At 37.1% G+C, this 26,249-nt stretch overlaps 1 protein-coding gene across 1 annotated transcript in view; it reads left to right on the top strand.

Moving 5' to 3' along the window:
• mid1 (midline 1) overlaps positions 1 to 26,249 on the top strand; it is a 32,856-nt gene that overhangs the window by 2,562 nt on the left and 4,045 nt on the right. Inside the window, exons 2-6 of the mRNA XM_087803697.1 lie at positions 11,955 to 12,676; positions 22,042 to 22,137; positions 23,108 to 23,215; positions 24,611 to 24,759; positions 24,824 to 24,951. Coding sequence (XP_087659823.1) covers positions 12,011 to 12,676; positions 22,042 to 22,137; positions 23,108 to 23,215; positions 24,611 to 24,759; positions 24,824 to 24,951 — 1,147 coding nt within the window. The 5' untranslated portion in view covers positions 11,955 to 12,010. The remainder of the gene's footprint in view (positions 1 to 11,954; positions 12,677 to 22,041; positions 22,138 to 23,107; positions 23,216 to 24,610; positions 24,760 to 24,823; positions 24,952 to 26,249) is intronic.

The following is a 26,249-nucleotide window of genomic DNA, read 5'->3' as shown; positions in this document are numbered from 1 at the left end:
TCAGCCAAAACAACAACAACAACAAGCTGCACTCTAATGTGAAAAGAGGACTACAGTAAGAATGTCGGCCACAAGATGGCAGCCGTCGCCTGTTTTCCACTAAGGTGAGCTGCTCGCTGTGTGACGTCAGCAAGTGTTTATTGTTTAGTCACTGTGACACACGAGTAGAGAGTTGTTCAACTTCACTTCTCGGCTCATGGACACGTCCCTGCTCCGCCAGGATGCTCGTGTGGAAAGTCTGTAAAGTTTCTGTGGTGGAGGACAGAACAGTGAGTGCACCTGCCAAGCCACGGAGAGGGAAAATGACCAGCGGAACAAAACAGACAGTAAGACTGCTGCAAAAATAACTTTCAAAACGTTCTCACACAAAGAGAAGCTCCCTATTCAGCCGGTTCACGTGAGTTCAGGGTGGCTTATTTGTCAAAACTAACTTTGAGAAAGGTTTCTATGTTCTTCCATTTAAGTTTAAACTTGAATAATTCATAACTCGACTTCAGGTGTTGTTTAAGATGATTTCATCAACCCAATGACAAAACCTCCTCCCTCTGAGAATAAAAATAGATTTGTTTAAAGTGTTTTTTTCTGTCCTAAATATGCCTACATGTAATACTAGAAATATTATTTATTTTTCATTTCATTTTCATTCTATAATCTTCTATTTATACAACGCTACAAAGTTAGCTACACAGTCATACGATAATTGTACCTCTCTGCAGCTAACAATGTTAGCCTCTAGCTTAGCTAGCAAGAGATACATTTATTTAAAATTGAATTTTTCCAACATAACTCGAGAAAAAACAAATGATACTGTATATATAGTAGGGGTTTGTGTTGGCAAGAATCGTGTGATACAATACATATCAGGATACAGATGCAACAATACAATTTAGTGCGATATATTTCCATTCAAGAAGATATTTGTAGTATTGTCCGAGTACTTGTCTCTTGACTGGTGTTGCAGAATTTACAGACTGCGTCTTGGCGACCTCCCAACTGCTTTCATTTGTTTTACAACCAAAATGTGTCCATAATTCTGCCTTAAAAGCCGAACTGTATCCTCTTGTCCACAGTTATAACTGGGATCTCAATTTTTACTTTAGCGGTGTTGGGTGTAATTACTTTTGCCATTTGAAAACAAAAAACTACTCTATTTTATAAACACTTTCAAATATAAAGGATTATAAACCATCAAAGATAAAAACATATTTATTGATTAAGTTATTTTATGGTTCAGAGCAGGGGTCCCCAACCTTTTTTGTACTACAGACTTGTTAAATGTCAGGGTAATTTTCATGGACCGACATTCAGATGATAAAAGTAAAAATTCAATTACATGACCTGAAAACAAAACCCAATTAAGTTCATAAAGAATAAAAATCTCACCATAACGTTGAATCAGCAAGAGCTCTGGACTGGTTACAACACTGAGAAAACAACAGATGTTTGTGTATTTGCATCTACGTATATTTGATTGTATGCCAACAATGGTGTTCTGTATGTGTGTGTCTCTTAGCTTTTAGACTTTTAAACATTTTTATACATTATTTGGATGGATTGAGGACTTTTAAACAAAAGTGTTTTCCTTTTTGTCACTATTCACGAGTCACACGCTTGGCAATAATATTAAATATAACTTTTTTTTTTCTTTATGTGCGGCTGGTACTGGTCCAGGGGTTTGGAACCACTGGTTTAGAGCATTGTCCTTGTAAATCATTCCTTATTAATAATTATTTTACTTTATTATTATTATTGAAAGTAGTTGAAATGATAGCCAGACAAAAGAATATACATTATATTTTTTAACAACATAGTACAGTATCAAAGGCATCATTAAACCAAATATTTAGAATTTGAGCAATATTTGATTAAGCTACTTACCGACTTTTCTGGACATTGATAGATGATTCTAAAGATGCCTTTCACAACACTTGATAGTGTTGACTTGATAGTGGTTTTTCAGAACGACAACAATTACCAACACTTGGATTTATTCTCCCCTCGTAGGGATTAGTACATTGTATGGAAAAAATGAATACATAATTGTATTAACCACATTCACCCCAATATTTGAATCTATAATGAACTTGCCTGGAAACTCATGTGAGTGTAATAATAAATGGAGGGGTGTGGGGGGCGCAGGAAGGCGTGCAGCAGCAGATGAGGTGGAGTCTAATCAGCTGTCTTCTGCTAAATCACATTAGTCCTGAGTGGGATGCCGCTCAGCATCACTGCTTCAGGGCGCCTCGGTCACAGATCTGCAGTGAAGACAGGATTACAGATAATTACGTTAGGTGTCTTCTCCAGGAAGGATGACACAGAGCAATCACACTGTCTCTGCCACAGAGTACACGGTTCACAGCCGACATTGAGGACAATAAAAGTCCTCGACCATAGAGATTAGGAGGTGCTTGAACCAGAAATTGTCTTCCTTTCTTCTCCCTTCTAATTGTTTCTCCTGTGAATGACCCATTAAACGACGCTCGGATGAACAGTTTTGTTTCAATCAAAGGTATCATTACAACAAGTGCATTTCTACACCTGTCACATCCGCTCGCCATCGGCGTTGAGATTTAACTCCATCTCTACCAGAATCACTGCCTCGTCTCCTCACACCCCTGAATTTTATCCAAAGACAACATTTTTTTCTTGTGTCCTGACTATTAATTTAAACAAACACTACATTTTTGAAGTGGTTGCAGAATTAATGTTGTTAGGTACCTTCAATTCTACTTTATTTCCTTGCTTTGTTTTTAATTTATTTCTAGTAATACTGTATACAGTATATATGCATATAAATAGAGAATTCTTGCAAATTATAACGACCCGAATAACGACAACTGAAAAAATGGAATCTATTTAACAATAAAATAAATGTTCACGTAGTTATAGTAACACATGACAGAAACTTACAACTACTGAAAGGTAGTTCGATGCTGTTTTTCGCTTAATAAAATGCAACAAAAAATCTTAAAAAAAGATCCTCAAATTGGGCTTTTTAAAACTGTAATATACTTTCTATGTTATGGTTTTATTTTGTAGGAAAATTGTATTGTACCAGAGGAGAGAAATCGCTTTGAACGATCTTCCTCTCCCTCTGTGTTTGATGGAGTCTACTGACTCAGGAAACAACTTAAGACATTCTTATTTTTGCAGGATTTTCCCTGATTTTCTGGGACTCCTGTGTTTGTCTTATGTGTCTTGGCCTTTTAGAGTATATATTTTAACTGTGTATTGTTTTTGATTGTTAAAGTGCTTTAGGAATAACTATTACTTACTTACTTACTTACTTACTAACTTACTTACTTACTTACTTACTTACTTACTCACTTACTTACTTACCTACTTACTTACTTACTTACTTACTTACTTACTTACTTACTTACCTACTTACTTACTTACTTACTTACTTACTTACTTACTTACTTACCTACTTACTTACTTACTTACTTACTTACTTACTTACTTACTTACTTACTTACTTTCCTACTTACTTACTTACTTACTTACTTACTTACTTACTTACTTACTTACTTACTTACTTACTTACTTACTTACTTACTTACTTACTTACTTACTTACTTACTTACTTACCTACTTACTTACTTACTTACTTACTTACTTACTAACTTGCTTGTAGAGCTCATGTGTGATCACAAAAAGTTTTTCTATTGTATTTTCATAACAAAATATGAAAGGCTTCAACAAGCAGTTTAAAGTTGTTTTTTCTACAATAACCTTTTCATCATGCTATAAGACCAACAGGTATTTTGTCTTTTAAGTTTTGCTACATTTGAAGTCATGAAAAGCCATTTGTTCATTAATCCAGCAGAAAGAAAGAACATCAGGTAGAAACGTCGGCCTCCATGTGTTCACCTCTTTGATAAAGTTTCAACGCCCCTAGTGCGACTAAAGTCAACAGATGACTTTCAAAAACTGTTATTACTTTCAAAAAAACTGTTGTATTTCAGTGGTATTTCACAGCAGCGTGATGTCTCACCAAGAATCGTTAACAGCTTGTTCAATACCCACGGAAGAACAACGCTTTCCTTGATCTGACAACTTTGATGTATGTTTGAACATTTTAAACACACCATAGCACTATATTGCATTAGCGAGGAGCAGTTTGGGAAGAAAAAACATTTTTATTTCTCAGTTTATGGTCGATGATGTTTGGAGCCGCTTATTCAAGGAGCTACACTCACAATTTGGAGTTTAATTATTTAGATTAGTCATGAAGGAGTTCACTACATGAACATATGAATTCCGTATTTTTAAGGAAAGAATAAACTTAAATTATGATGTCTAAATAATGACATGAATAATGCAAGACTGACTTTTGTTTTGGGGTTGTAACTGTTGTGACTTTGGGTTATAAAAAATATAGTGTGCATATTTACTCCAGAGTTGTTATTTTGCCCTTGAGTCAAGTTTTCTGTTTTTTTCTTGTTCTAACAATGCAGAGTGCAAGAGTTGGTGAGAAGCTGTATAAGTGAGTCATTTTTAAAAGTACGATCATTAATGTATCCTAGCAAAGACATTGACTATTTTGTGCAAGCACACAAAATAGGTTCACACACAGTTGTATATGAATTAAGCATTAAAAGAGCGTGAAAACGTTCAGTATACATAGTTTCTGCTCAGATCCATGTCTGCACTCACTTGTCACACTTTAACGGTCAACATTGATCAACAATTTTGTAACAATTCATCTTGTATTTTTCTGTTCACAGAAGCCATGTTCTGGTTTGTTTAAATGTAATTAAATTATTTAAATGGAGGCATGGGAAGGGATAAACACAACTGAACTGAACTCCACGTTGTTGGATGTACAAAGGAAAGGTGCTTGGATTTATGCTAATGCACAGATTCATACATCTAAATATTTTTGTGCACCATTTCTGGGTTTAAGTGTATGCAAAAAGAAAATCCAGGTTCTGCTTAGCTCTATCTTAATGGAATACCTTCCAGCTTAGCTGGTGAATGTCATTGCTGGGATCACTAAAATTAAATATCATTCTACGACACCTGCTTTTCATGTCAGGTAAAAGCATATTTCACAAATGTAAATTAAATGTTGCATTTGTCATTCTCTTTACCAAAAACATATTCATTTCATTTATTTATAGGGCAACTAATGTGTTGATTTAAGTGTCTATTAAATAGATCTTGGACTCTATTGTACTCATCAGTATGTGTCTGTTCGTACAAAACTCTCTTTTCATTTAAATATTTACATCAGAAAATGAGCTTAAGCCCCGCCCACTGAAATGCTCACCTTTTCTGGAGTTTAAATGTTTTTTACACTAACCACACCCACTCTGCTGTAATTGGTCAAACAACTGGGACTCATTCTATAAAAATACGTCATAATGGATCTTGTTCTTGTAACCTCATTTCACCAAAGTTTCAGAAAGGGGAGAACACAGTAACAATACAGTAATAACTTCAAAAACATGGTCATGATAAGGGAATTACTGCATCTTGGAGAGGAAGACACAACATTTGAAATATTTGAGTAAGTTAGGAGAGTTGGTCTTCACATTAGTTGCCCTTTAATGATGCTCTTGAAAACAAAAAAAACAAAAAAATGGGAGCATTTAGCATCTTAATGCTATAGTTGCTAGCTTAGCGTGTGGATAACAGTGCTAGCTGCAGTGAAGTAAAATAAAAAAATTAATATGAAATTGAGGAAAGAAAACCATTCAAATGTAAATGGTTGCTATAATAGTAGGGAAAAACGTCTATGTATTCATGTGTAATGGGGTGGTCCAGGCAGGAATGTGACTGTTTGGTGTGATTCTTAATAAATCTTTAGAGTTGACAAATAGAAAACTTAGTCAAGGATGACTCAAAAAGAAAAAACCTGTAGTTTTCTGTCTGTGGGCTTAATGTTTTGAGAAAGTGGGCAGGGGTTGTTTAAGCTAAAAGAAGCTTGGAGGAGGGAAGAATGAACCTGAGAATGAAATTGAGTCATTTTTCATCCCGATTGACACATGCTCTCTGCAGCCTGGACTGGGAGTTTCAATTTGCCATGCGAGCACTGACTGATTCTGCATGGTTCCTCCAGATAAACACACAAACAAAACTGCTCCTGTCGAGATTTAAATAGGACAAAGTCTCACAAGTCATTCATGTACACAACTTCAAACTTTGTTTTGGACCCACTGTGAAATGATCAGAGGAACGCTGAGACGTTAACCGCTTTCAAATATCTCATATACCAACCTCTCCGTGTCGAGATGTCGCTGCTGAATTCCCTCTGAGTTGCAGCGAAGGGGGAAAGAATTTCGGCGGCTGCATTCCCAAATGCGTCTCCCAGTGATGTAGCACACACCCACCGTTTTGTCTGAACTTGAGCGCCACTTTAATTGCTGTGTGTATCTGATCCTCAGACAGAACGCTCACTCTGGGGACGCCTCTGAATGACAGGAGGATTCAAGTGAAGCTTGGTAGGGGGGTGGATATGGAGGCACATGGTAAGCAGATGGTACCTCGGTGATTTCCACACGAGGGCCAACTGGGAGCTGATGTTGTGAAACTACCATCTTCATTTTCTGTCTCGTTTGACTCCGAAGATTCCTTTTTTTTTAATTTTCAGAGGATGGTGGGAGTAGAATGAGCCAGTGATTTCCACCTTTGCTTTAATTAGATTCTGATGTCTTGTTAGAATCTGTGAGGCAAGCGCTGTTACATCAGAGCAGTTTTAGGAGCTGATAATGACTCCGGGCGAAGACCTTACGGTTCCAGATTTGAGTTTTGACGAGAAATCCTGACATGTTTAGCTCGACTGTGTACTGAGAGCTAACCAGTGACACTCTAAAGGCAGAAGTGGGCAATTAAACTCCCTAAAGGGCCACATTTTATACTGTGACTGTCACCAAAAGAAAGAACAGACAGAGAAAAAGACATCTTGAAACTTTCTTTAAAGTGTTCCCATCATATTAAGGATATTGTTAACTTAAGTAACAAGAAATACAAATAGAGGGATAAAGTTATCTTTGTGAATTTTCATTTCAGGTACATTTTATTTGAATGAACTTATGAACATAGATGTAAATGTATTTAAGGTTAGTTATATTTTGACGGTTTTTATTAGGGACACACAAATTATATCCTAAATCAAAGAGCGGAAAACCATTTTTATTTAGTATTGAGAGTTAGTTGTTTAGTGTTAACAAGCATTTCTGCATGATCAGTTTATTACTCTGGCCTCATGAGGGCCATGTTAATGCATTCAAAGGGCCCCATTCAGTTTGCTGACATCCAAAAAATGTTGACCTCTGTTATTGTCTCAAGTATCCCTATATGTGGGCGAGGTTACTAAGTGGGAGGAGCCAACAAGTCACGAGTCTTTGGACTTGGTTCTTTGTATGTTGTCACCACCTGCTGGCGAATTAAAAATGACTGTAAACGACAGAATAAGGCTCATTTTGAGCTTATCCCTGCATCATGTGATCATTTAAATAATTTTTTAATACTACTGTTATACAGTTTTCTTTAAATAAAATACTTTTTTTGAACAGAAATGTCCATTTACTAGAGTGAAATAAAAAATATACTATTAATATATATATTTCTTGAATTGAAATGAGAGTCATCAGTTGGTGTGGGAACTGTTTGGGTCACAAAAAGAGCTTACACACTCCAAACAGAATTCCCAGGATGGGCGATCTCTTGTAAAGGGCCGCGGTGTAATAAAACACCACTGTAAAGAGGATCCTGGGATATGAATGCAGCTGGTATCTGTCGAGCCACACCTTTGTGTGAAAAAGATGTGATAAAGTTTCTGTAACACTCTCGAGTCTACACCTTTGAGAAACCAATGCAGGGGGCTAGAGCCGGTCATTGGCCAGTGAGGAGAGAATTGTGTAGCACTGTCCTTCATGGAGGAATTTAGAGAATAATAAAGTATGATGCAGTATGGGAAAGAAAAGGTAACAGGACACTTGGCAGGAGTTGCAGTGGGCACGATGAGAGCATGTGTGTGGACAGATGTCCCTCTGTGGCGACACCTGAAGGTAAAGGCTAAAAAAAGAATCGTGGTCATTATTTCTGCGCAGCAAGTCAACTCGTAGCTGCTGCCTGAAGGCAAGAGAGTCCTCGAAACTTTATCTGGGTGGTTTGCATCTTCTTTTATTTCTTGTCACGGTGTCCCCTCAGTCCTAAAATGTGCGGTTTAATTGGTGATACCAAATTGTTGGAGGAAATGGTTTTCATAAAGTAAAGTGGCCACATGAGATGCTGGGAGCGTTTTGTTAGGCGTTTAAAATTAATTAGATGAAATCAATGTTAATTAAAGACGGTGCAAAAGAGTCTATTTTTCCTTCTTTGGCTCTTTTTTCTTTTGCGTTCAGGTCACATAAGTTAAAATAAACTCTTGAAAAGTTTCAAAATTTCGTCCACTCGACAAAAACAAATAAAAGCTGATCAATTATTTAAATAGACAAGAGCGAACAAACCACCAAAACAGAGAGGCCGATACTCGGTTTGAGGTTTGAGGACTGGTCGTGGGGGCAGCAGAAGAAGCCCAAACTTCCATCTACTTACAAACAACTTATGTGTTGTGTTTGCTTTGTTTTTGTTGATGCAAAAGCCGTTTTTCGTGTGGTCAAGTGGCAAAATATGTTGTTATTACAGAAGTCCCTTGTTTGTTGCAGGGGTTATGCTCTGGAAATTCCTGCATTCAATAAAACCCATGAAGTAGTGACCATTTAATTTTTTAACATATAAATACATTAAAGTAGCAGTGTCAGAAAATACCTCTTCATTTTTTTTTCGCCCTTCAAATACAATTTGTTATTTTATGGTTTATAATTGAATAAAGGGAGTTAAATTAATTCAATTTCAAATGTATATATATATATGTATATATATATATACATATATATATATATAGAACATCATACAATTAACATGTAAACATTCTTCTTTTGCAAGTGAACAAGTGAACATTACTTCCTCCGCCCGAAAGGAACAATAAAATCCTGCGATACAATTGCCTCCAATAGCTTTTAAGCTAATGTTTGGACATATTTTGGTTTCAAAACTATTTTTCAAGCGAGTTACGATTTTGTAAATTCTACAAGCCTGAGTCAAGTATTCGACAATACTACAAAAATATCCTTGTATCGTAATACGTATCGCCAGATTCTTGCCAGTTCAAATCTCTATGATTGGGCCTCCTTGCACTTTTTATAAACCCCTCCTATAATGTTATTAACATTCTCCACATTCTCACACAGTTTAAATATTCTGAAAAAGTTTTAGCAAAGTGAAATTATAACATAGACAAGTAGCTTTGCCGTTCCTGACTGAGGCTTAATACAATACATTTAAATATGAAGTACTGTTTGCAAATCAAATACTTTTTCATCATGTATTTGCTACTTTGTTTTACTACGTCCCTTGCTTAAGCTACGCTGAATGAATACATATGTGGTCTGACTAAAAATATCATCATTGAGTATCCACTGCAACAAATCGCCGCAGAGACGGATCAGAGCCGCAGGTTTAAAAACACAAATATTAATTAGAGGTATTCCTCTGGATCAGCAACATATGTGCAACCCGTTGACAACTGGAGGTTAAATAGACATGTGACGTGTCCGGCATGTCCTGGGTCGACCTGTGACTCATGATGATTTAACAGAACATAATCCTCATTTTGAGCGTTGTTGTGCAGACCAACATAAGGACCCCACTGGACCTGGACAGCTGGCTGTATTTTCCTTCTTCCAGATGACCCTGTTTGTGTAGTCCTACACACACTTTTAATCCTTGACAGCAAATCCCAGGAGTTCTAATCCATTGCGCTGTAAAAGATGATAGCTATCCTGTTCTGAATATTTAAACAGACCGGGCTGAAAGGATCTGGACGGGACAAGGGATTGGACTACTTACTTCAGTATGTCTCACTCTCTTTCCCACACACACACTCTCACTCTCCCTGACACACACACACACACACCAGTTCTCTTCCAGTACTGGCCGGTGCTGACTGTAGGTGGAGCTGGCTTTCCTGGAATTGTCGGGCAACTTTTCCTGTTGTGCTCGCAAACTCTCGCTCGATGACAGCTCGACTGCAGGACCGCTGCTTCGGGGACAGACGTGCCATCTGGATCTATGGATGATGCATTTGTTTCTCTGAATATATGATCATGACTCCAGTACAAACTTTTTCCGCCGCAGAGATGTGTCGCCAGGGCAAAGTGGGGCGAAATCCATCGGTGGGTAAACAGTTTTTCCAAGTTCAGATTGAGGACAAGTCGGTGCCACGGTTTTAATTTACAAGCTCATTGTAACTTGAGGGGATTTTGAGCAGTGACATCATCGTTCTCTTGACAAAGCTTGAATTCACTCGCATGCCAGTGATTCATCGTTGGATCTGTTCAAGATGATTGTTCAGGCGACACCTGAACCAGCGAATGTGCAAACTGTTGTCTCTTGTCTGCCGCGACACAGATGGATGCTGGGATGTTTGCTCTGAGCCCACAGGTTTGTGGGTTTCAGGCGTAACTGCTGTACTTCACAAATGCGAGGAGCAGCTCTCATAACAAGCTCCTGCCTTCTTTCACGAGTAATGAGTGGAGGTAGAAAGTTCACATAGGAAGACGCTGTGAACACAGTGTGTCCTCTCGCAGCTGGGGTGTCTGTCTGGGCAGGAACAAAGGCTTAGTGTGTGTGATAGTGTGGAGCCCAAGCCCTCAGCAAGCAGGCCAATACACTTCTGCTTGGCTGAGCTGTCAGTCCTCGCCGGTGTCGGCCGACCCAAAACTCCACTGGAGATGGGACCGGCTTCTCTTTTTTTTGGCAGGTCAACAGAGTCAATGCTGTGTTTGGAATGTATTGAACGATGGAAGGTTTAGTAAATGTGATGAATACATAGCTTACAGTTCTTATGAAACACTCATGCTGCTTTTAAAGCATCAACACACACATGTGCAAACAATTATGTACTTATTTTAGCCTAAATTCACGTGAATATTTGGAATTCTTTTAGGCTTGAAAATGCAGATTCAGATCTTAAATTAAGGAAATAAGACTCAAAAATGCAAACTTGACCTCATTAGCATCATGCTAATGTTGTGGTCTGCTAACATTTTAATTTATAATCTTTAGACTTTTCTTTTCCTTGTGTTTTCTTTTCAGTTATCTATTTATTTATTCTTAATTATCATTAAATATATATATATATATATATATCTATTTATACATATATATTTATATCAGAATTATTAATTGTACAACCACATTATGCAACACAGGTGTACATTTTGCAGGATCCAGCCAACAATAGTGTCCATCTATGCCATACAAAAGAATGCTATATAAAAATAAACTTTAACTTTGAAAATTCAACAACTAATTAATAATTTGTGCTTGTTTCATTAATGGGTTTATCTTGTTTCGCTTTTGTATTACATTGAAACAAACCTATATTGCTACTTAAGTAAAAAAAAAATATATAACAATAAATAATCAAATGTTTTTTTTATGGTTTAATGTTTTTTTTTTATTATTAATCAATGCTGATGTTGTTTGAAAGATACAGAGCTAGCTAGCTAACAAGTTGTCCTTATTTTTCATTGTAATAATGCCAAAAGAAAAAGGTTATCTAAGGGAAAAAAAAAAAATCCAAATTGTATTTGTTATTGAACAAAGGTAAAACCGAGATTGTATTTTTAAATGGTATGTGTGTTAGATCGTGTTTAACAAAATAATTTGTTGGATAACTATGCCTGTAGTGAACCACAGAGCTAGCTGGCTAACAAGTGATTGGGTTTATTTGTTAAAATATATGCATTATTTGTCACTTCAACTAAAATAATCTAGTTCATAACAGGATGAAGGATTGACCAATGGATGTGCACGTCTTGTTATGTTTGATTTTAGTCAACAGAAGTGTCATTTTTGTCACTCCAGTAATTCTTTTAATGTGTGTCTCATCCTTGCAGAAAGCTGATCAGCTTCCCTGGATTTCGCTGACAAGCTCATTTAGTTTCGCCTGAAGATGGAAACACTGGAGTCGGAGCTGACTTGTCCTATTTGTCTGGAGCTCTTCGAGGACCCGCTGCTCTTGCCTTGTGCTCACAGCCTTTGTTTCAACTGTGCCCACCGCATCCTGGTTTCTCAGTGCACCCCGAGCGAAACCATCCACTCCATAAACGCCTTCCAGTGTCCGACGTGTCGCTATGTCATCACTTTGAACCAGCGAGGCCTGGAGGGACTTAAACGCAACGTTACTCTTCAGAACATCATCGACCGCTACCAGCAGGCTTCTTTAAGTGGACCCAACTCTCCCAGCGAGACCCGGCGAGAGCGAGTCGCGCCCGAGAGCAGAGCCATGTCGTCGCCCAGCACCAGGGTGCAGTGTCAGTTCTGCGAGCAGGACCCGCCGCAGGAGGCGGTGAAGACGTGCGTCACCTGCGAGGTGTCCTACTGTGACGAGTGTCTGAAAGCCACTCATCCCAACAAGAAGCCTTTCACAGGCCACCGTTTGATCGAGCCGCTGTTGGACTCTCATCTGCGCGGCTACATGTGTCTGGAGCACGAGGAGGAGAAGGTCAACTTGTACTGTGTGACGGACGAGCAGTTGATCTGCTCTTTGTGTAAGCTGGTGGGTCGACACCGGGACCACCAAGTGGCAGCCCTCAGTGACCGTTACGACAAGCTGAAGGTAAGCCATTGTCAGGTCTGAAATAGAAGATTAAAGACATCCAAAACAAACCTTCAAACCGCTGCTAAAATAATTTCAAACAAAATTGTATTTGCCTGTTATTTCATACATTTCCTGTTAAGCTCTTACTCAGCCATGTTTATTGTGTTTGCAGCCTATGGCCTTGTAAAGAAAAATGGTTGAAGTGTTCGTTTTGTGAATCATCCATGACCTGGACTTATATTAGTTTCCTCAGACTTTAGAGTTTTTTTTTAAGCTTCTTCAATTCATCCATGTGAATGACAACCAGAATCTCAAAAATGAACAGTTAAAATACAATTATAATAAAAACAGTAATAATAATTGTCATACAGAAACTGAAATGAAAATTAAATCTAATTATAGTTATACTTGTTATTATTGATTATAAATAAACACCAAACTTAATTATGAAAAATATATTTTTTGGATAGTTCATGGATTGGGTTATCAAGTAGAAGTAGTAGGCTAGCGTTAGAAAAATTAAAGAATGAATTCAAGATTTAGTTTTTAACCTTTGTGTTATCTCACTGTCAAAGTGACCCAGAAGCCAAAAAACAAATATGGTATCCCTTGTGTTTTGATGGATCAAGATGAACAACCTCCCTGGCTTCCATAAATACATATGCAGTGGTTGAGGTTGTTCACCTCGACCTGGAGACCACACAAGGGATACCTGAAACACATTTGTTTTCCGAGACTTTGGTAACTTTGACCCTGAAGATAACACGAGCACTAAGAAAAAAATGTATTACCAAAATGAATTTACTTGTAATCATTTTCTTTTCCTCTCGTTTAAAATGTCCTTGAACGTAAAAAAAAAGAAAGAACCCCTAAAGAATATATATTTTTAAATGTATTTTATACAAATTAAGTGGTGCACTAATTTGTGGTTCTTGGTGGGGTGACTTGCTTGTTCTATTCTACGTGTCGTTTTTTAAAAAACTTCTCGCTCTGCTTGCATGGATTTACTCTGGGCACTCCATTCTTCTCACACAGTCCTAGAATATTGATTCCGGACTCAAAAACTGTCCTACTTCTTGCCCTTAGTAGCTGGGAAAAATCTCCAGACCCATGCAACCACACAAAGGAAATAAAAGGAAAGAATATTTTTTTTATTTCCTTATCACTGTCCACTGTCCAAGTTGAACCTCCAGTGTTCTAGCATACAGGAAATTCTCATGCCTCCATAATCACACTTTTTGTTTTGCTGTTGCTCTGCTTGTAAATACGTGTTCTCAGAAATACACAGACGTTCACTCATTGCAATAATTATAGTATTACGTGAACCAGTTCTGCTGATTTCAAGGAAATTTCTACTCGATGTTAGCAGATGGTTTCACATGAATTAGCAATGAGAAGATGCTCTCCACTAACAGACGCCTCTGCACACCTTCTGTTGTCGGTGTAAGATTTTAATGTGGCTGCTCCTGCAGGGCAAATGTGGAAGTTTTATCTTACCTCCAACTTCAAACCATTTTAAATAAGGCATCAGCCACAGAAAGTCGAGTTACATAACTTCTGGTTTAAGTTAACTTTTATCTTAATAAATTAGGAACCAGATCTCTGTTCTTGTTTCACACTAACTTCAAGAAGGTACCGAATATTTTGAGCTCAAGTTTAAGTTTAAAAACTGCTTTGGGAAATATACCTTGGCCTCTTGTATACATCATTTTGATTATATTTCTGTGATCACAGTGATTCAATTAAAAAAGGATAAGATCTTTCTGATAAAGGTTACATTAAAGGTATGGGAGAAATATGTTTTAGTTAGAATTTTAGATTTAATGCTTAATCATTCCTAAATGTAATTGTACTTCATAAACCCGATATATATATTCAGAAATATATAGTCCCTTATAATTCTGAACATTTTAATTGTCCTTTGCCATCATTAAAACTTCTCACTCAGGATAACTGAATATGAAGTGAAGGACAAAATGACAGCAGGGAGCAGATTTCATTAGTTGAAATAATTATCTTCTCAGACTGCTGACATGTGTAGCACCTTGGAAGTTGCCATGGTATCGATAAAACAGTGATGGTAGCAAGTCAGTGTTCTTGTTTCTTTTGGCATGTTGCTGTGCAAAAATGTGATTAAATTATAGCAATAAGTATTTTATTTAGTATTAAGGGACGACTGATTTTAGATGGATTTTTGGAATTTCTGCATTCAAATGTAAATTGGAATATGGGATGTTATCTTTTAGAAAGTAGAATTATATGGTTGTTAGATTTTTATTAGACGTAAGATGCCTGTATGCCTGTCATTTGGACCAACTCAACACGAACCAGGTTCACCTGCATGATGGAAAAAATCTGCTGTGTTCACTGAGAGGTAGTGAGATGAAGAGAGTGTTGGAACACAATTGCAAAGCGAGTCATGGAGTTTATTGAGTTAGAAAGCGAGTGTGAAAGTGATTTTGAGTTAGAAGACTAGTTGGTTCAAATTTTTAAATAAATAATAAAACTCCAGAAGTGAAAGTTGTGCATAGCAAATATCATAATATGTTAATAAAAGTTCAAATGTATCTGCCTTTTGAGGATTTAATGTATTATATGTTATAAAGTAAAACTTATATAGTTGTGGTTATAAGAAGCTTAATTCTCAATAAACAATTTTACTCTAAAGGTCTATTGTTTAGAACATCAGTCATGTAAAGAAAACAGTTCTGTTTAATAGATAAAATGTCCTCGGCAGTATTTTCAAACTACAAAGGCACTTTATATGACTAATTTATTTGTGTTTTGTGCACTTTTTTGATGTTCTAATGTCTAATGTTAATTTCATTACCATGCAATTTTACGTGCTGAGTAATGACAGTAAAGACTTAAGTCTTGACTATTGAAAGGACCAGACCGCCCTTGATACAGCGTATTTAGTAGAAAGTCTCCCATCAAAACATTTTATTATGTTTATAAGCAGCAGAATCTTTCATATTAAAACACTTCCTGCACATCACAGTCCTTGGAGTATCCCCAGCATTGTGACAGCTGTGTGAAATATCCTGCATGAAATTAAAAAATCATGGTCCGTTGTAAGCATTTGTTGAAAGATTCCCTAGAAGATCTTCCAGCTCGCTGCCTCCCTCAACTCTTTCTCACAAGTGAGCAGTAGCAGCAAAAATCCCTAACTCATTCTGTTTTTTTGTGTGGTGATGCTGTCATTGTCTAGAGGTCTTCGGGCCGCGGTGTGGGCCGTGATCACTCACTCCAGGAGGCTGACCAGGTGATTTTCTTGAATTACACCTTCAGGCTTCATCGTTGTCTAAACAACTGAAATGACAAACAACATCTCACAAGTTTCAAAGTTGTCTTGTTTGACACAAGGCACAAAAAGCGGCAGTTCTTAAAGTGTCCACTTGAGGTAGTGTGAAGTCGCATACAAACCAAGGAAAAAAGAAAATACTTTTACGCTGTGAAAAGTATATTGAAAGAACAGCTTGGTTCTTTCAAAGTAATTTAACTATTGACACAGATTTATACGAGGGTAGAATTTGTCTCCTCTATTGATTTCCTGAATTTTACGTAATAAGGGGCGTGGTTAACTTCATTGACTTTGTAGTGGCAGCTAGAAGGCAAAGTGGAGGTCAACTGTAAAAGTTCATCAAGAGTGTACTGTTGCATTTGTAAACATGTTAAACTTACAAATTGTATTATTTTGTCTGCAGTGTATTTTATCAATATTATGGCACTATTATTATTGTATTACTTCGTAATATGTTATTATGTCATTTAAGATAAGATAAGTTGATAAATTGTCTTCAACACTATCTAGTTCGGTAATCCTTTATTTCGTTTTTCATTTGTGATGCGGGTTTCTTCCGGGAATTGCTAAACGGTTTCAGAACAAAAGCAGGATTCACAGCTACATGTGTGGTTCTCCCAACTGAGATATTCAAAATAGATTTATTCTATTCAGGAATTGCATAACTAGTGTTTAGTTGCGTAAAGCTCCAGGGATCCAGGTCATTCATCTGAACATAAGACATACAGGCAGTCTGTCTCGTGGCCTTTTCTCAGAGCGACATCATTAATTCAATGTCATTTAAAACGGAATTTGTTTCATATTTCTGTGTATTAGTTCGGAGAGTCATTACGTTAATTCAATTATCTATCATTCACTCTGGATATTTGCACACTGGAGCAGCTCAATTGCTATTTAAAAAGAATGTTAAACTTCCCTCGAGGATTTCAAATTCTCAATTGTGTAACAGGATCTGCGCCGAAGTGATAGACTTGACAAAGGAAGCCGTTTTCACATGTGGACTCAGGATTAAATTCCAGGTCCTGCCACTGACCTGTCAGGGCTCAGAGAGGAAGGAAGAGAGTCCAGCCAGAGCCAAAAGGTGCGGTACCAGAAGCATTCACATTCAAAAGGAAGCCAAAATTCTTTCCTCTCATCAGCTTTTTAATGATTTTTGGGAAGAAAAGCGCTAAGATAGAGGCGGCTGTCTAAACACAAAAAGCGGATTAAAGTTTCAGAGGGATGAAATATTTCAGGCACATTGAGGAATCAAACAAAGCAGAAGAAAAGACACCCGCTGTTCTCTCTTTTATTCTATATTTTTGCTGTCTGCCACTCTGTCTGTTTTTGTGTTTTCTTTGCCAAACAACAAAGAGTGGATACATTAGCTGTACAAAACAGTAACTTCATCAATTTATCATCTTCCCTGCATCCATTCTGGGCACGGCTCACCTTTGCCTGCAGTGCACCATCACAAATGGCTTTTATCACCCACTCTTCTACATAAATAAAATATCGCTGAGTGGATGAAACAAAGGCTTTGCTATTTTAGGGCACAGGCACTTGACTACACCTTATGAAATCCAAATGTGAGCTTCGGATCTTTAAAGCTTGCTGTCAAAACTACAGAAAAGACAGTTAAATATGTCAAACATTATTAGGATTTTTTCGCCGATTACGCAGCTTTTTCATATAGTGGACCTCCTTCTCTGTAAATATAAATATCCAAAGTATTTTTTAAAAATTGAGACTGTGACCAGGGAGGAAACTGGAAATAGAAACACTTAGCCAGTGACCTACTGTCCATTCCCCCAAACCTTCTGGGACTGAAAAAGACAGAGGCTGTTAAACCGTGAAACTCATCCCAGGCTACGGAAGAGAGTCAACACGCCACGCTGCCATTGAGCAAGATTTCGTGAAGATCAAACTGTACAACAATGTTTTTGGACACAGATGAAGATGTGATTTAGAAGAAAATAAGTTGTGCCATATACTGATGTTTGATTTTATGGCATTTTGGAATACACCAAATTAAAATCTAAACATTTCTCTTTAACGTCCATCTCCAAGAAGTCAACAATGTAGGTCACTGTTGAGTGAGTACATTTTCTAGACCAAAGCAATACATATTAAAAGGGGAGCTGAGCCAAAAGGTAAAACTCTCAGTGTACCTATAATTCTATATTGCTAGCCTCACATATGGCCACGGTCTGTGGGTACTGGCCTGAAACATTGTGCATTGATCTGATCACGATGTCTCCTTGATGTCTTGCTAGTGGGTTGATAGGGATATATCCAACTGGGAGGAGACCTCAGAGAAAAGCCAGTAAAAGCTGGAGAGCCTAACTCTCTAAGCTCACCTGGGTATGCACTAGGTTCCCCAGGAAGAGCTGGATGAAGTTGTTTATGAGAGGAAAGTCTGGGCTTCCTTGCTAATAAGCAGTGGAAAAGAAGACGAGATGATCCCCATTTTCAAAATAGTTAAATGGCAGCGTACGGTGTCTACCCTGGATGAGCACAATGTGCTTCTGTCAATCAAAATTCTGTCATATCTTTGCCTCCCTCACTCAAGGATTCTATACTTCTGTTTTTCCACCACCTTAATTATACTGTACTTTCCATTATTGTACGTAATCATCCCACTTACGACACCGTTTGTTACCATGTGTGAAGTATAGGGGTACATCTTATGGTAAGCCCAGGAAGGTGAATAAGACCAGAGACAGGATGCGACGGGCCTTCTATTTATGTGGTTATCTGCTTTGGCTTCCTTTGGACATCTTGTCTAGCAACTATATGACCTAAGGAATATGGTTGCATCACATTGAGTTGACAATGACCATTTTTATGTTTTTTTAATAAACATAATTTATTTGAAATCTCTTAAAGGGAAACAGCCTTGACTATAAATGAATGTGTTTTGAATTTCAAAGCGAGCGATTTCAAAACCGCCTTCACTAAAATGATTGCATTTTTTCTCGGAAATAGCGATTAAAAAGGAAGATCAACCTCCACAGAAATCCCGTCAGGAGAAGGTACAACTTCTCATAAATTGACATGACAGCCATACCAAATGTTCGCTTCATAATTCCTTTAAATTTAAAGCTGCTGCTGCTTTTCTTCAATCCCAGGGAACATGAAAGGGCTGCTGATGTTGTCTCTGAAGACATCCTGCAGCAGACAAACAGCAGTTGTTAACTGTGATCTTTGCTGTGACCTTATTTCAAAGAAAGAAAAAATGAAAGCCTTCAAAATACTCTCATTTTTGATAATAACCATGGAATTACTTCCTTCTCATGTTGCCCACACTTTAAACATGAAATGTTGCCTCTGGTAAAGTATATCATTGAACTGGATTGTTTTATAAAAGCATAAATAATACTAATAATCATTCTTTCACTGGTTCTCATGACAGGGCACATGGATACCACTTACTCAGTCACACATCTGGACAAATCACACACACACAAATTAAGTCCAATAAATTCAGATTTTTATACGATACAAACACAATTTTTTAAGTTTTGTTACATGTGAACAAGCAGAAGCAAAATTTGATCCAAAACCCTTATATAATACAAATGTACAGGGATAGTCTTGGATACCAGAAGGTCCATTAGTGAACAGATATTAAAGGTCTATCTGCCATTACTGGTCCGTGAGGCATTTGTTACTGGGCTGCACACTCCAAGACGCTCGTTTTGGTCAAGTTTACTCAAGAAATTAACCTGTTAACAAGTGGAAAAATGTTTTTTTGTTAATGTATTTATTATGTATTATTTTTATGAATCTGTGGTTTGGCATAAGGGTAGGGTTGGCATCATGTTAGTACTTTGATGGTTAGATGATAATGATTGGACAGTTATTTTTTATAGTATTGTATGTTCCACCGTCTACTAAAATGTTTCATTATTGTGTTATCGTAGGTTGGCCATTTCTCATCTTTTAGTGTTACGTGTTGTTTTTTTCCGTCTGTGGGAAATATATGAAATCCTTAAATGTCCAGGGTTTGTGTAGCGTGAACTTTATCATCGTATCACAGACCATTGATTTTACGCTTAATTAAATAATCCATTCTCACCTATCTTTCTTTATTTCATCCCTTAAAATCTACTTACCTCACTAGCCCAGGCAGTTTAATTAGTGGATCACAACATTCTTGATCTTGAGGACTGTAGTTGGAACCCCACACTTGGCATTGTAACTTTACAAGGTTATTATAGGCAATTAGATGTACAGATATAACATTGTATTTGTTTCAAATATTTTCTTGTGAAATTCATTGATAAGATAAAGTAATATTTTTTTATAGAACAAGCTTTGTTTTCCAAGAGGTATAATGCACAAAGTACACTCGACCCATCACCAAAAAAACTGTAAATGTTCGAGATTCAAAATAAATGGTCACTCTAGTGACAGCCTTTCATTAACTGGTTGCTGAGGTGGGACAGTGATTTTTGTGGGGCAGCATTGGGTTGGCTCATGTGAGGCCTGTCTAATAATTAAAGGGTTGGTGGTTTGAATTCCGCTCTGTTCCGCTGCCATAGTGACCTCAGTCAAGAGTCAAGACACCTTACCTATCTTGCCTTGTTTAACAAAAACTAACCAGCTAGCTGTAAAAGTCAATACTGGTTTCTTTAATGGCTCCGGTTGTCATAAGAGCAACACAAAATAACTTTATAAAAATAAGTTGTGCTTGATCATATATACCGTAAATTCCGGACTACAAGCCGCTACTTTTTTCCTACACTTTAAACACTGCGGTTTATACTACGGTGCGGCTTATTCATTTTTTTTTCGTGGCGGGAAAAACATTTTGCTCAGCAACAGTAGACCAATAGAATGAATGAGTAACTTTGTGTCAGCAGCTCCCTCCCGACTACGAGGAGAAACTTACTTCATTCCGCACATTCACTCAAACAAAGATAGCGGAGAATTCCATCAGGCCAGATGAAATCATAAATATGGATGAAGTACCTCTGACGTTTTGTAACGGACAAAACTCCTCGAGAGATCGTCACACACACATTCTTCATGGGGCGGAGCTCTGGTGCGGACTTGGTGACGCTCCAGAGTGACAGCATTAATTATAACAACACTGACCACACATGAAGCCGTTATAGAAGTTAATCAAAATATGTTTACTTAATAACATTTAACAAAAAGCGCTCCTTAAAGGAGGATCAATCAAACATGAACAAAACAACGAACACCCACGACACCCCACAGTCAAATCCCCGCGATCAGTGTCCAATGTTCAAGTCCATTATTGTCCAGAAAAAAGGCTGCGTTAAGTGAATCCTAGGTGAGGCGCAGAGACGCAGGACGGCCCGCCGTGAAGTCGCGTTTATCTGCGCAATCACTGCGTTACGATCAGGTGGAAAAAAGCAAACTACTCATCCGTGTTGCCGGCGTGATGAAGAAATAATTCCCCGGTTGAAGGACACGGACAGTTTGTCCACCTGCCTCGTGCTTTTGTCGCTGGTTCCTCGGACTGTAAATATCTGAACAATGCTTAAGAAGAATAACACAGTGCTTTATTTATTTAAGTGTAAGAAATGGACGTGAATTACCGGTAGTTCATTTTTTTGGCTGTTTGAACCTGCGGCTTAAAATCCGGTGCGGCTTGTATAATTACAAAATTGATTTTCTTTCTAAAATTTGAACACGCAGCTTTTAATCGGGTGCGCTCTGTAGTCCGGAATTGACGGTAGTCAAAACTGTTCATTGAAGATCGCTACCCGATACACGACCAGAAAGCAGAGTAACAATATAAGGCAAGGAAGAAAGTGACATGTTAATTTGTAAAATGAATACAAATAAGTATTTTCAGTTTTTATCTGAGTGCTCAAGACAGCCAGAGTTGTTGTCCATATTATGAGCAGATGCTCTGCAGAGCTGTGGGACCTCTTGCTTGTCCTGTGATGCATCTGTTTTATCACAGACGCCCAAAAATCATACCAAAACACCAAAATGAAGTATCTTGTTCATGATTTATGCTTTGTTTTTACACTTTTCTAATTATTCCAAACAAGTTCATTTAGCTGCTGCAAGTGAAATCTGAAAGCACTGTGTCGTAAAAAATACTTTTATTTTGCAGCAAGCTTTGGACTCCAACCTCAGCAATCTAATCAAGAGGACCAGTGAATTGGAAACGCTGATGGGCAAACTAATCCAAACCTGCCAGCATGTGGAGGTGAGGTTGTTTATGTAGGGGGGGAGGGCTTTTCCTCTGTGGCATTTCACGGGCAATAACTCATTAGATTATTAACACTGTGATGGATTCCTGAGCGTGAGGGGAACTTTACATCATGTCAACAACATCAACTTCTCGTTAGGCAGTGAATCAATAATGAATGTAATTTGCAAATGTACGTTTGGAAAACATATAGTATGCAAAACACACCGGGAGAAAGAGCGAATAATGCGAAATAAGATGAGATATTCTCGAATAAGCCAGTGGCAGGTTGTGCTGAGCTGGCCATCGGTGGGCTCTCTCTGGGACTAAACCCACTTAATCCAGCTCTTAATACCTCCAATATCACTACGCAGTTGTCTATTATTAACACTGAAGATGCAATTTTTGTTTCTTTTCTCCTGTTGAAAATGTTCATATATATTAAAAACATATTTAAAAACATGTTAAAGGCACTATTCTACTTTGTTCAAAACAAGCAGCAGTTTTTTGGACTAAGTTTCTCTATGTTTATATTATTGTAGATTAGATAGACTTTATTTATCCCTCCGATAACAAACCCACTAAGCATACTTACACTTACCTAACAATGTTTGGATCAAAGACAAAGAAGAACAATTAAATGCACTGACTACAATTATGATCAATGAATTAATCATTTGGATAATGAGTCCATTGTCTTCAACGTCCGGATCGATTAGTCATTCATTAATTTTCTTCCATACGTTACTAATGGATCATAGAGACTTTCTCGGCAAGAGGCTGGAGATACCCTGACGGACCAAGGACACATGCTAAGCACATATCCATCATGCAGAGTTGTGTGACTCGACAATTAACTAGATGTCACAGTAAAACAAACAAACACTGGACAGACAAACGCATTCGAATTTGGTTTTATAAACATGCAGTTTGTTGAAAAAAAAAAAGACATGCAAATTAATGCTTTTTCTATTTGTGTCATAACTAGATAAATGCATCCAGGCAAGAGAACAAGCTGCTTGAAGAGTGCGACGTTTTGGTTAACATCATACAGCAACGGAGACAAATCGTGGCCACCAAGATAAAGGAAGGGAAGGTAACTTCTGCCACGGTGCTTTTGAATGGAACAGTATCTACCTTGTCATGGATTTAAGTGTAACGTCAAACAGTTTCAAATAATCTATTTTGTAAAGTACAATAATCTATGTTACCTATCAGTAGTTCAAATAATGTTTTGGCTTCCCCTTGTGTTACAGTATTGTGAGTGATGCATCAGTAATTCTCTGTTTTAAAGTCTCTTCTTGCGTCTATTTCTTACTGGTAACCTTAAAAAATACTTTTGCCAAGGTTACGTACCTCATTGTTAAAGTAAAAGCTAGAGATTTTGGTTGCACTTTCTATGAAGGTCCCATATATATTACATATTAAGCACATCTATAATACATTAAAATGCAATTATAATCCTTTATAGAGGAGTTTATAACATTTTATAATCTTGTATGACAACCTATAGCAGGTGTTTAACTTACAGCATAATATATCAAGCTGTTATAATGTTTGATAGACATCTGTGCATGAAGGTTTTTTCTAAAGTTAAAGTAAAATTATAATTATCTTAATATTTTGAGTCAAAGAAATGCTCTGAGAAGTAATACATCAGATTAGAAATAATATCATGTTATAGTGTACAATTTGAACATATTTTCCACATATTATATTATATGATTCAAAATTACATTAAAGCTCTTAACATCCACCACCTATAATATGTTATAACACTTTTTAGAAGTTGTCATAAATGATTATAAAGGGTAATTACATCTTATATAGATATATGAATTAATTATAATGTCTTCTGCATGATCCTAATTTAATATATACATGAGACCCTTATGATAATTACCACCTAGAGTCATGAGTGTTAAATTAAAGCTTTAATTGCAGAAAGTATGGAAATATAATAATAATGTGAAATTGAAATAATGTTGCTTAAATACATATGTTTAAATTTTTATAAAACTTAATTATTTCATGAACGCATTTCTTTCATTGTAAATGTCACAATTAAGTTGTTTCAATGTCTCATAAAACTTGTGGTACATATAACATGGACCTCTATAAAATTGAGTCACAGTATATCATATTTATGAAAGGCGAGTTGTAAAGAGAACAAAGCACCTTCATTTCCTACTTGTCCACCCCCCTATGGTGCTCTGAGGGTTGCCAATTGCATTGGAAACCGCGAGGAATAGCTGCTGGAGTTCCCAAAACCTCTAATGCCAGCTTATTACACAGGTTGCGGCACAGGGTGTTGTGAGAATTACAGCAGCACATAATCTAATTGTTAAAGGTGTAAATTTGCTTTTATTCTCTCCAGAAGGATTTAGTAATTGCATTTTAAATAGAGATAATCTAATCCGGCAGCCGGTAGGTCGGTGCCTTCCAGCTCTGTTTATAGCATATTTATCACCGTGTCCTTTTCTCCGTCCAGTCCATGAGGCTGAGGAAACTGGCACAGCAGATCGCCAGCTGCAAACAGTGCATCGAGAGATCCTCCTCTCTCATCACTCAGGCCGACCTAACCCTGAAGGAGACAGACCCGACCCGCTTCCTTCAGTCGGCCAAAAGTGTATGTGAGAGGTGAGGAGTCAACGGCATCACCGAGCCTTAATGGGAATTATAACTCTTTTATTTTGTTTCACAGGGTCTCTATGGCAACTGCTACTTCTCAAATACTGTTACCTGAAATAAACCTGAATGACAACTTTGATACGTTTGCTCTGGACTTTTCGAGAGAAAAGAAGATGCTGGAGAGTCTTGATTATCTTACAGGTGAGATTCGAACACAAAATATTGTATTTTAAAAATACATTTAATTTAATGCACTTCTCGTTTAATAAATAAAAAATTTAAATTGGCCATGTTTCAAACTTATTATTATTATTATTTATAATATGTTTATTTGGTCAAATAAACAAACAGTATCACAGTTATTCTCAAAGTTCACAATGGTCTGGTAGAGCCTCAATTATTAACTTACTTTATGAGGCTTTATATGACTTAATGCTTAATTCATTAAGTCTTCAAAAGATGTTCAAACCGACCATGTTAAGTGTTATTTATGTAACCATTATACATTGTTAAGACTTAACTTTAAGGCTGTTAAAGTCAACCTAATCTTCTGAAACTAAACATGAATTAATTAGTTGAGCCTTTATCAAGTCATTTCATATGACTTTATGAAACGCAGGATACAATCAACCCAACAAACAAAGTCCACGTTATAAGAATTGTGTTGGCTATATTCGCAGACATATTTAAAGGTAACTCCAGAATGTCTTTTATTATATGTTGTCATAAAAATGATAAAAAACATCTTTGTTTGCAGTTTTTCTGTTCAAGTGGTTTCTTTGTCTTTAAGCCAACAAACAACTAAAGTGAATTGTTTGTCTGTACTAGGCAATTTCAGATTATAATATTTTTAAACAATAAAAACATCTGTGAGAAAAGTATATCAGCAGAGCAGCATTGTGCCTTTGTTGGTCTAAGAGTGCGTTTAGTTTAATTTTCTGCCAGCGGTAAGAGTTTTTCATATCAGTGAGAGCCATCTGTTCTTCCAATTCTTGTGTGGCCTCTTCTTGACTTTTCATATTTAAGCTTTGTTAGCCGGTAATTAGACAAATCCTCACAGTTTATTACTATTCTCAATCCACAACTGAAGCTGTGAGAGCAACTTGAGCAACGTAGATAAAAAGATGAATAGAATGCGATGGTAAATGTGCAGAGAATAAAAGCATTTATAGCTGTGATTCCTCTCTAGTCACTCTTTATTCCACAGTCAGAAAATGTGTCACCTGATTGGATTCACTACTGTAACCGCCTCAACTGGGGCATCCTAAAACGGGTCTTCCTCCCATTTTTTTCAGCTGCTGCTCAATCAAAGCGACAATTTCACATCATTCCTCTGGATTTGTCCTAGATTTTACAGCTAAAGTTACAGTGAGCACAACGGTCCATAGATTCTTGTAAAACATTTCCCTTCACGTACAATTGACAGATTACAAACAACAGACTTTGTCAGGAGATTACAAGATTGTTGTTTTGTACACACGGTAAATCTGCTCCACAAT

Source organism: Callionymus lyra, chromosome 12 (genome assembly GCF_982586985.1).
Source record: "Callionymus lyra chromosome 12, fCalLyr1.hap1.1, whole genome shotgun sequence".
Lineage (NCBI taxonomy): Eukaryota > Metazoa > Chordata > Actinopteri > Syngnathiformes > Callionymidae > Callionymus > Callionymus lyra.
Note: the sequence above shows the minus strand (reverse complement) of the source record. Positions and strands in the feature narration are given on the sequence as shown.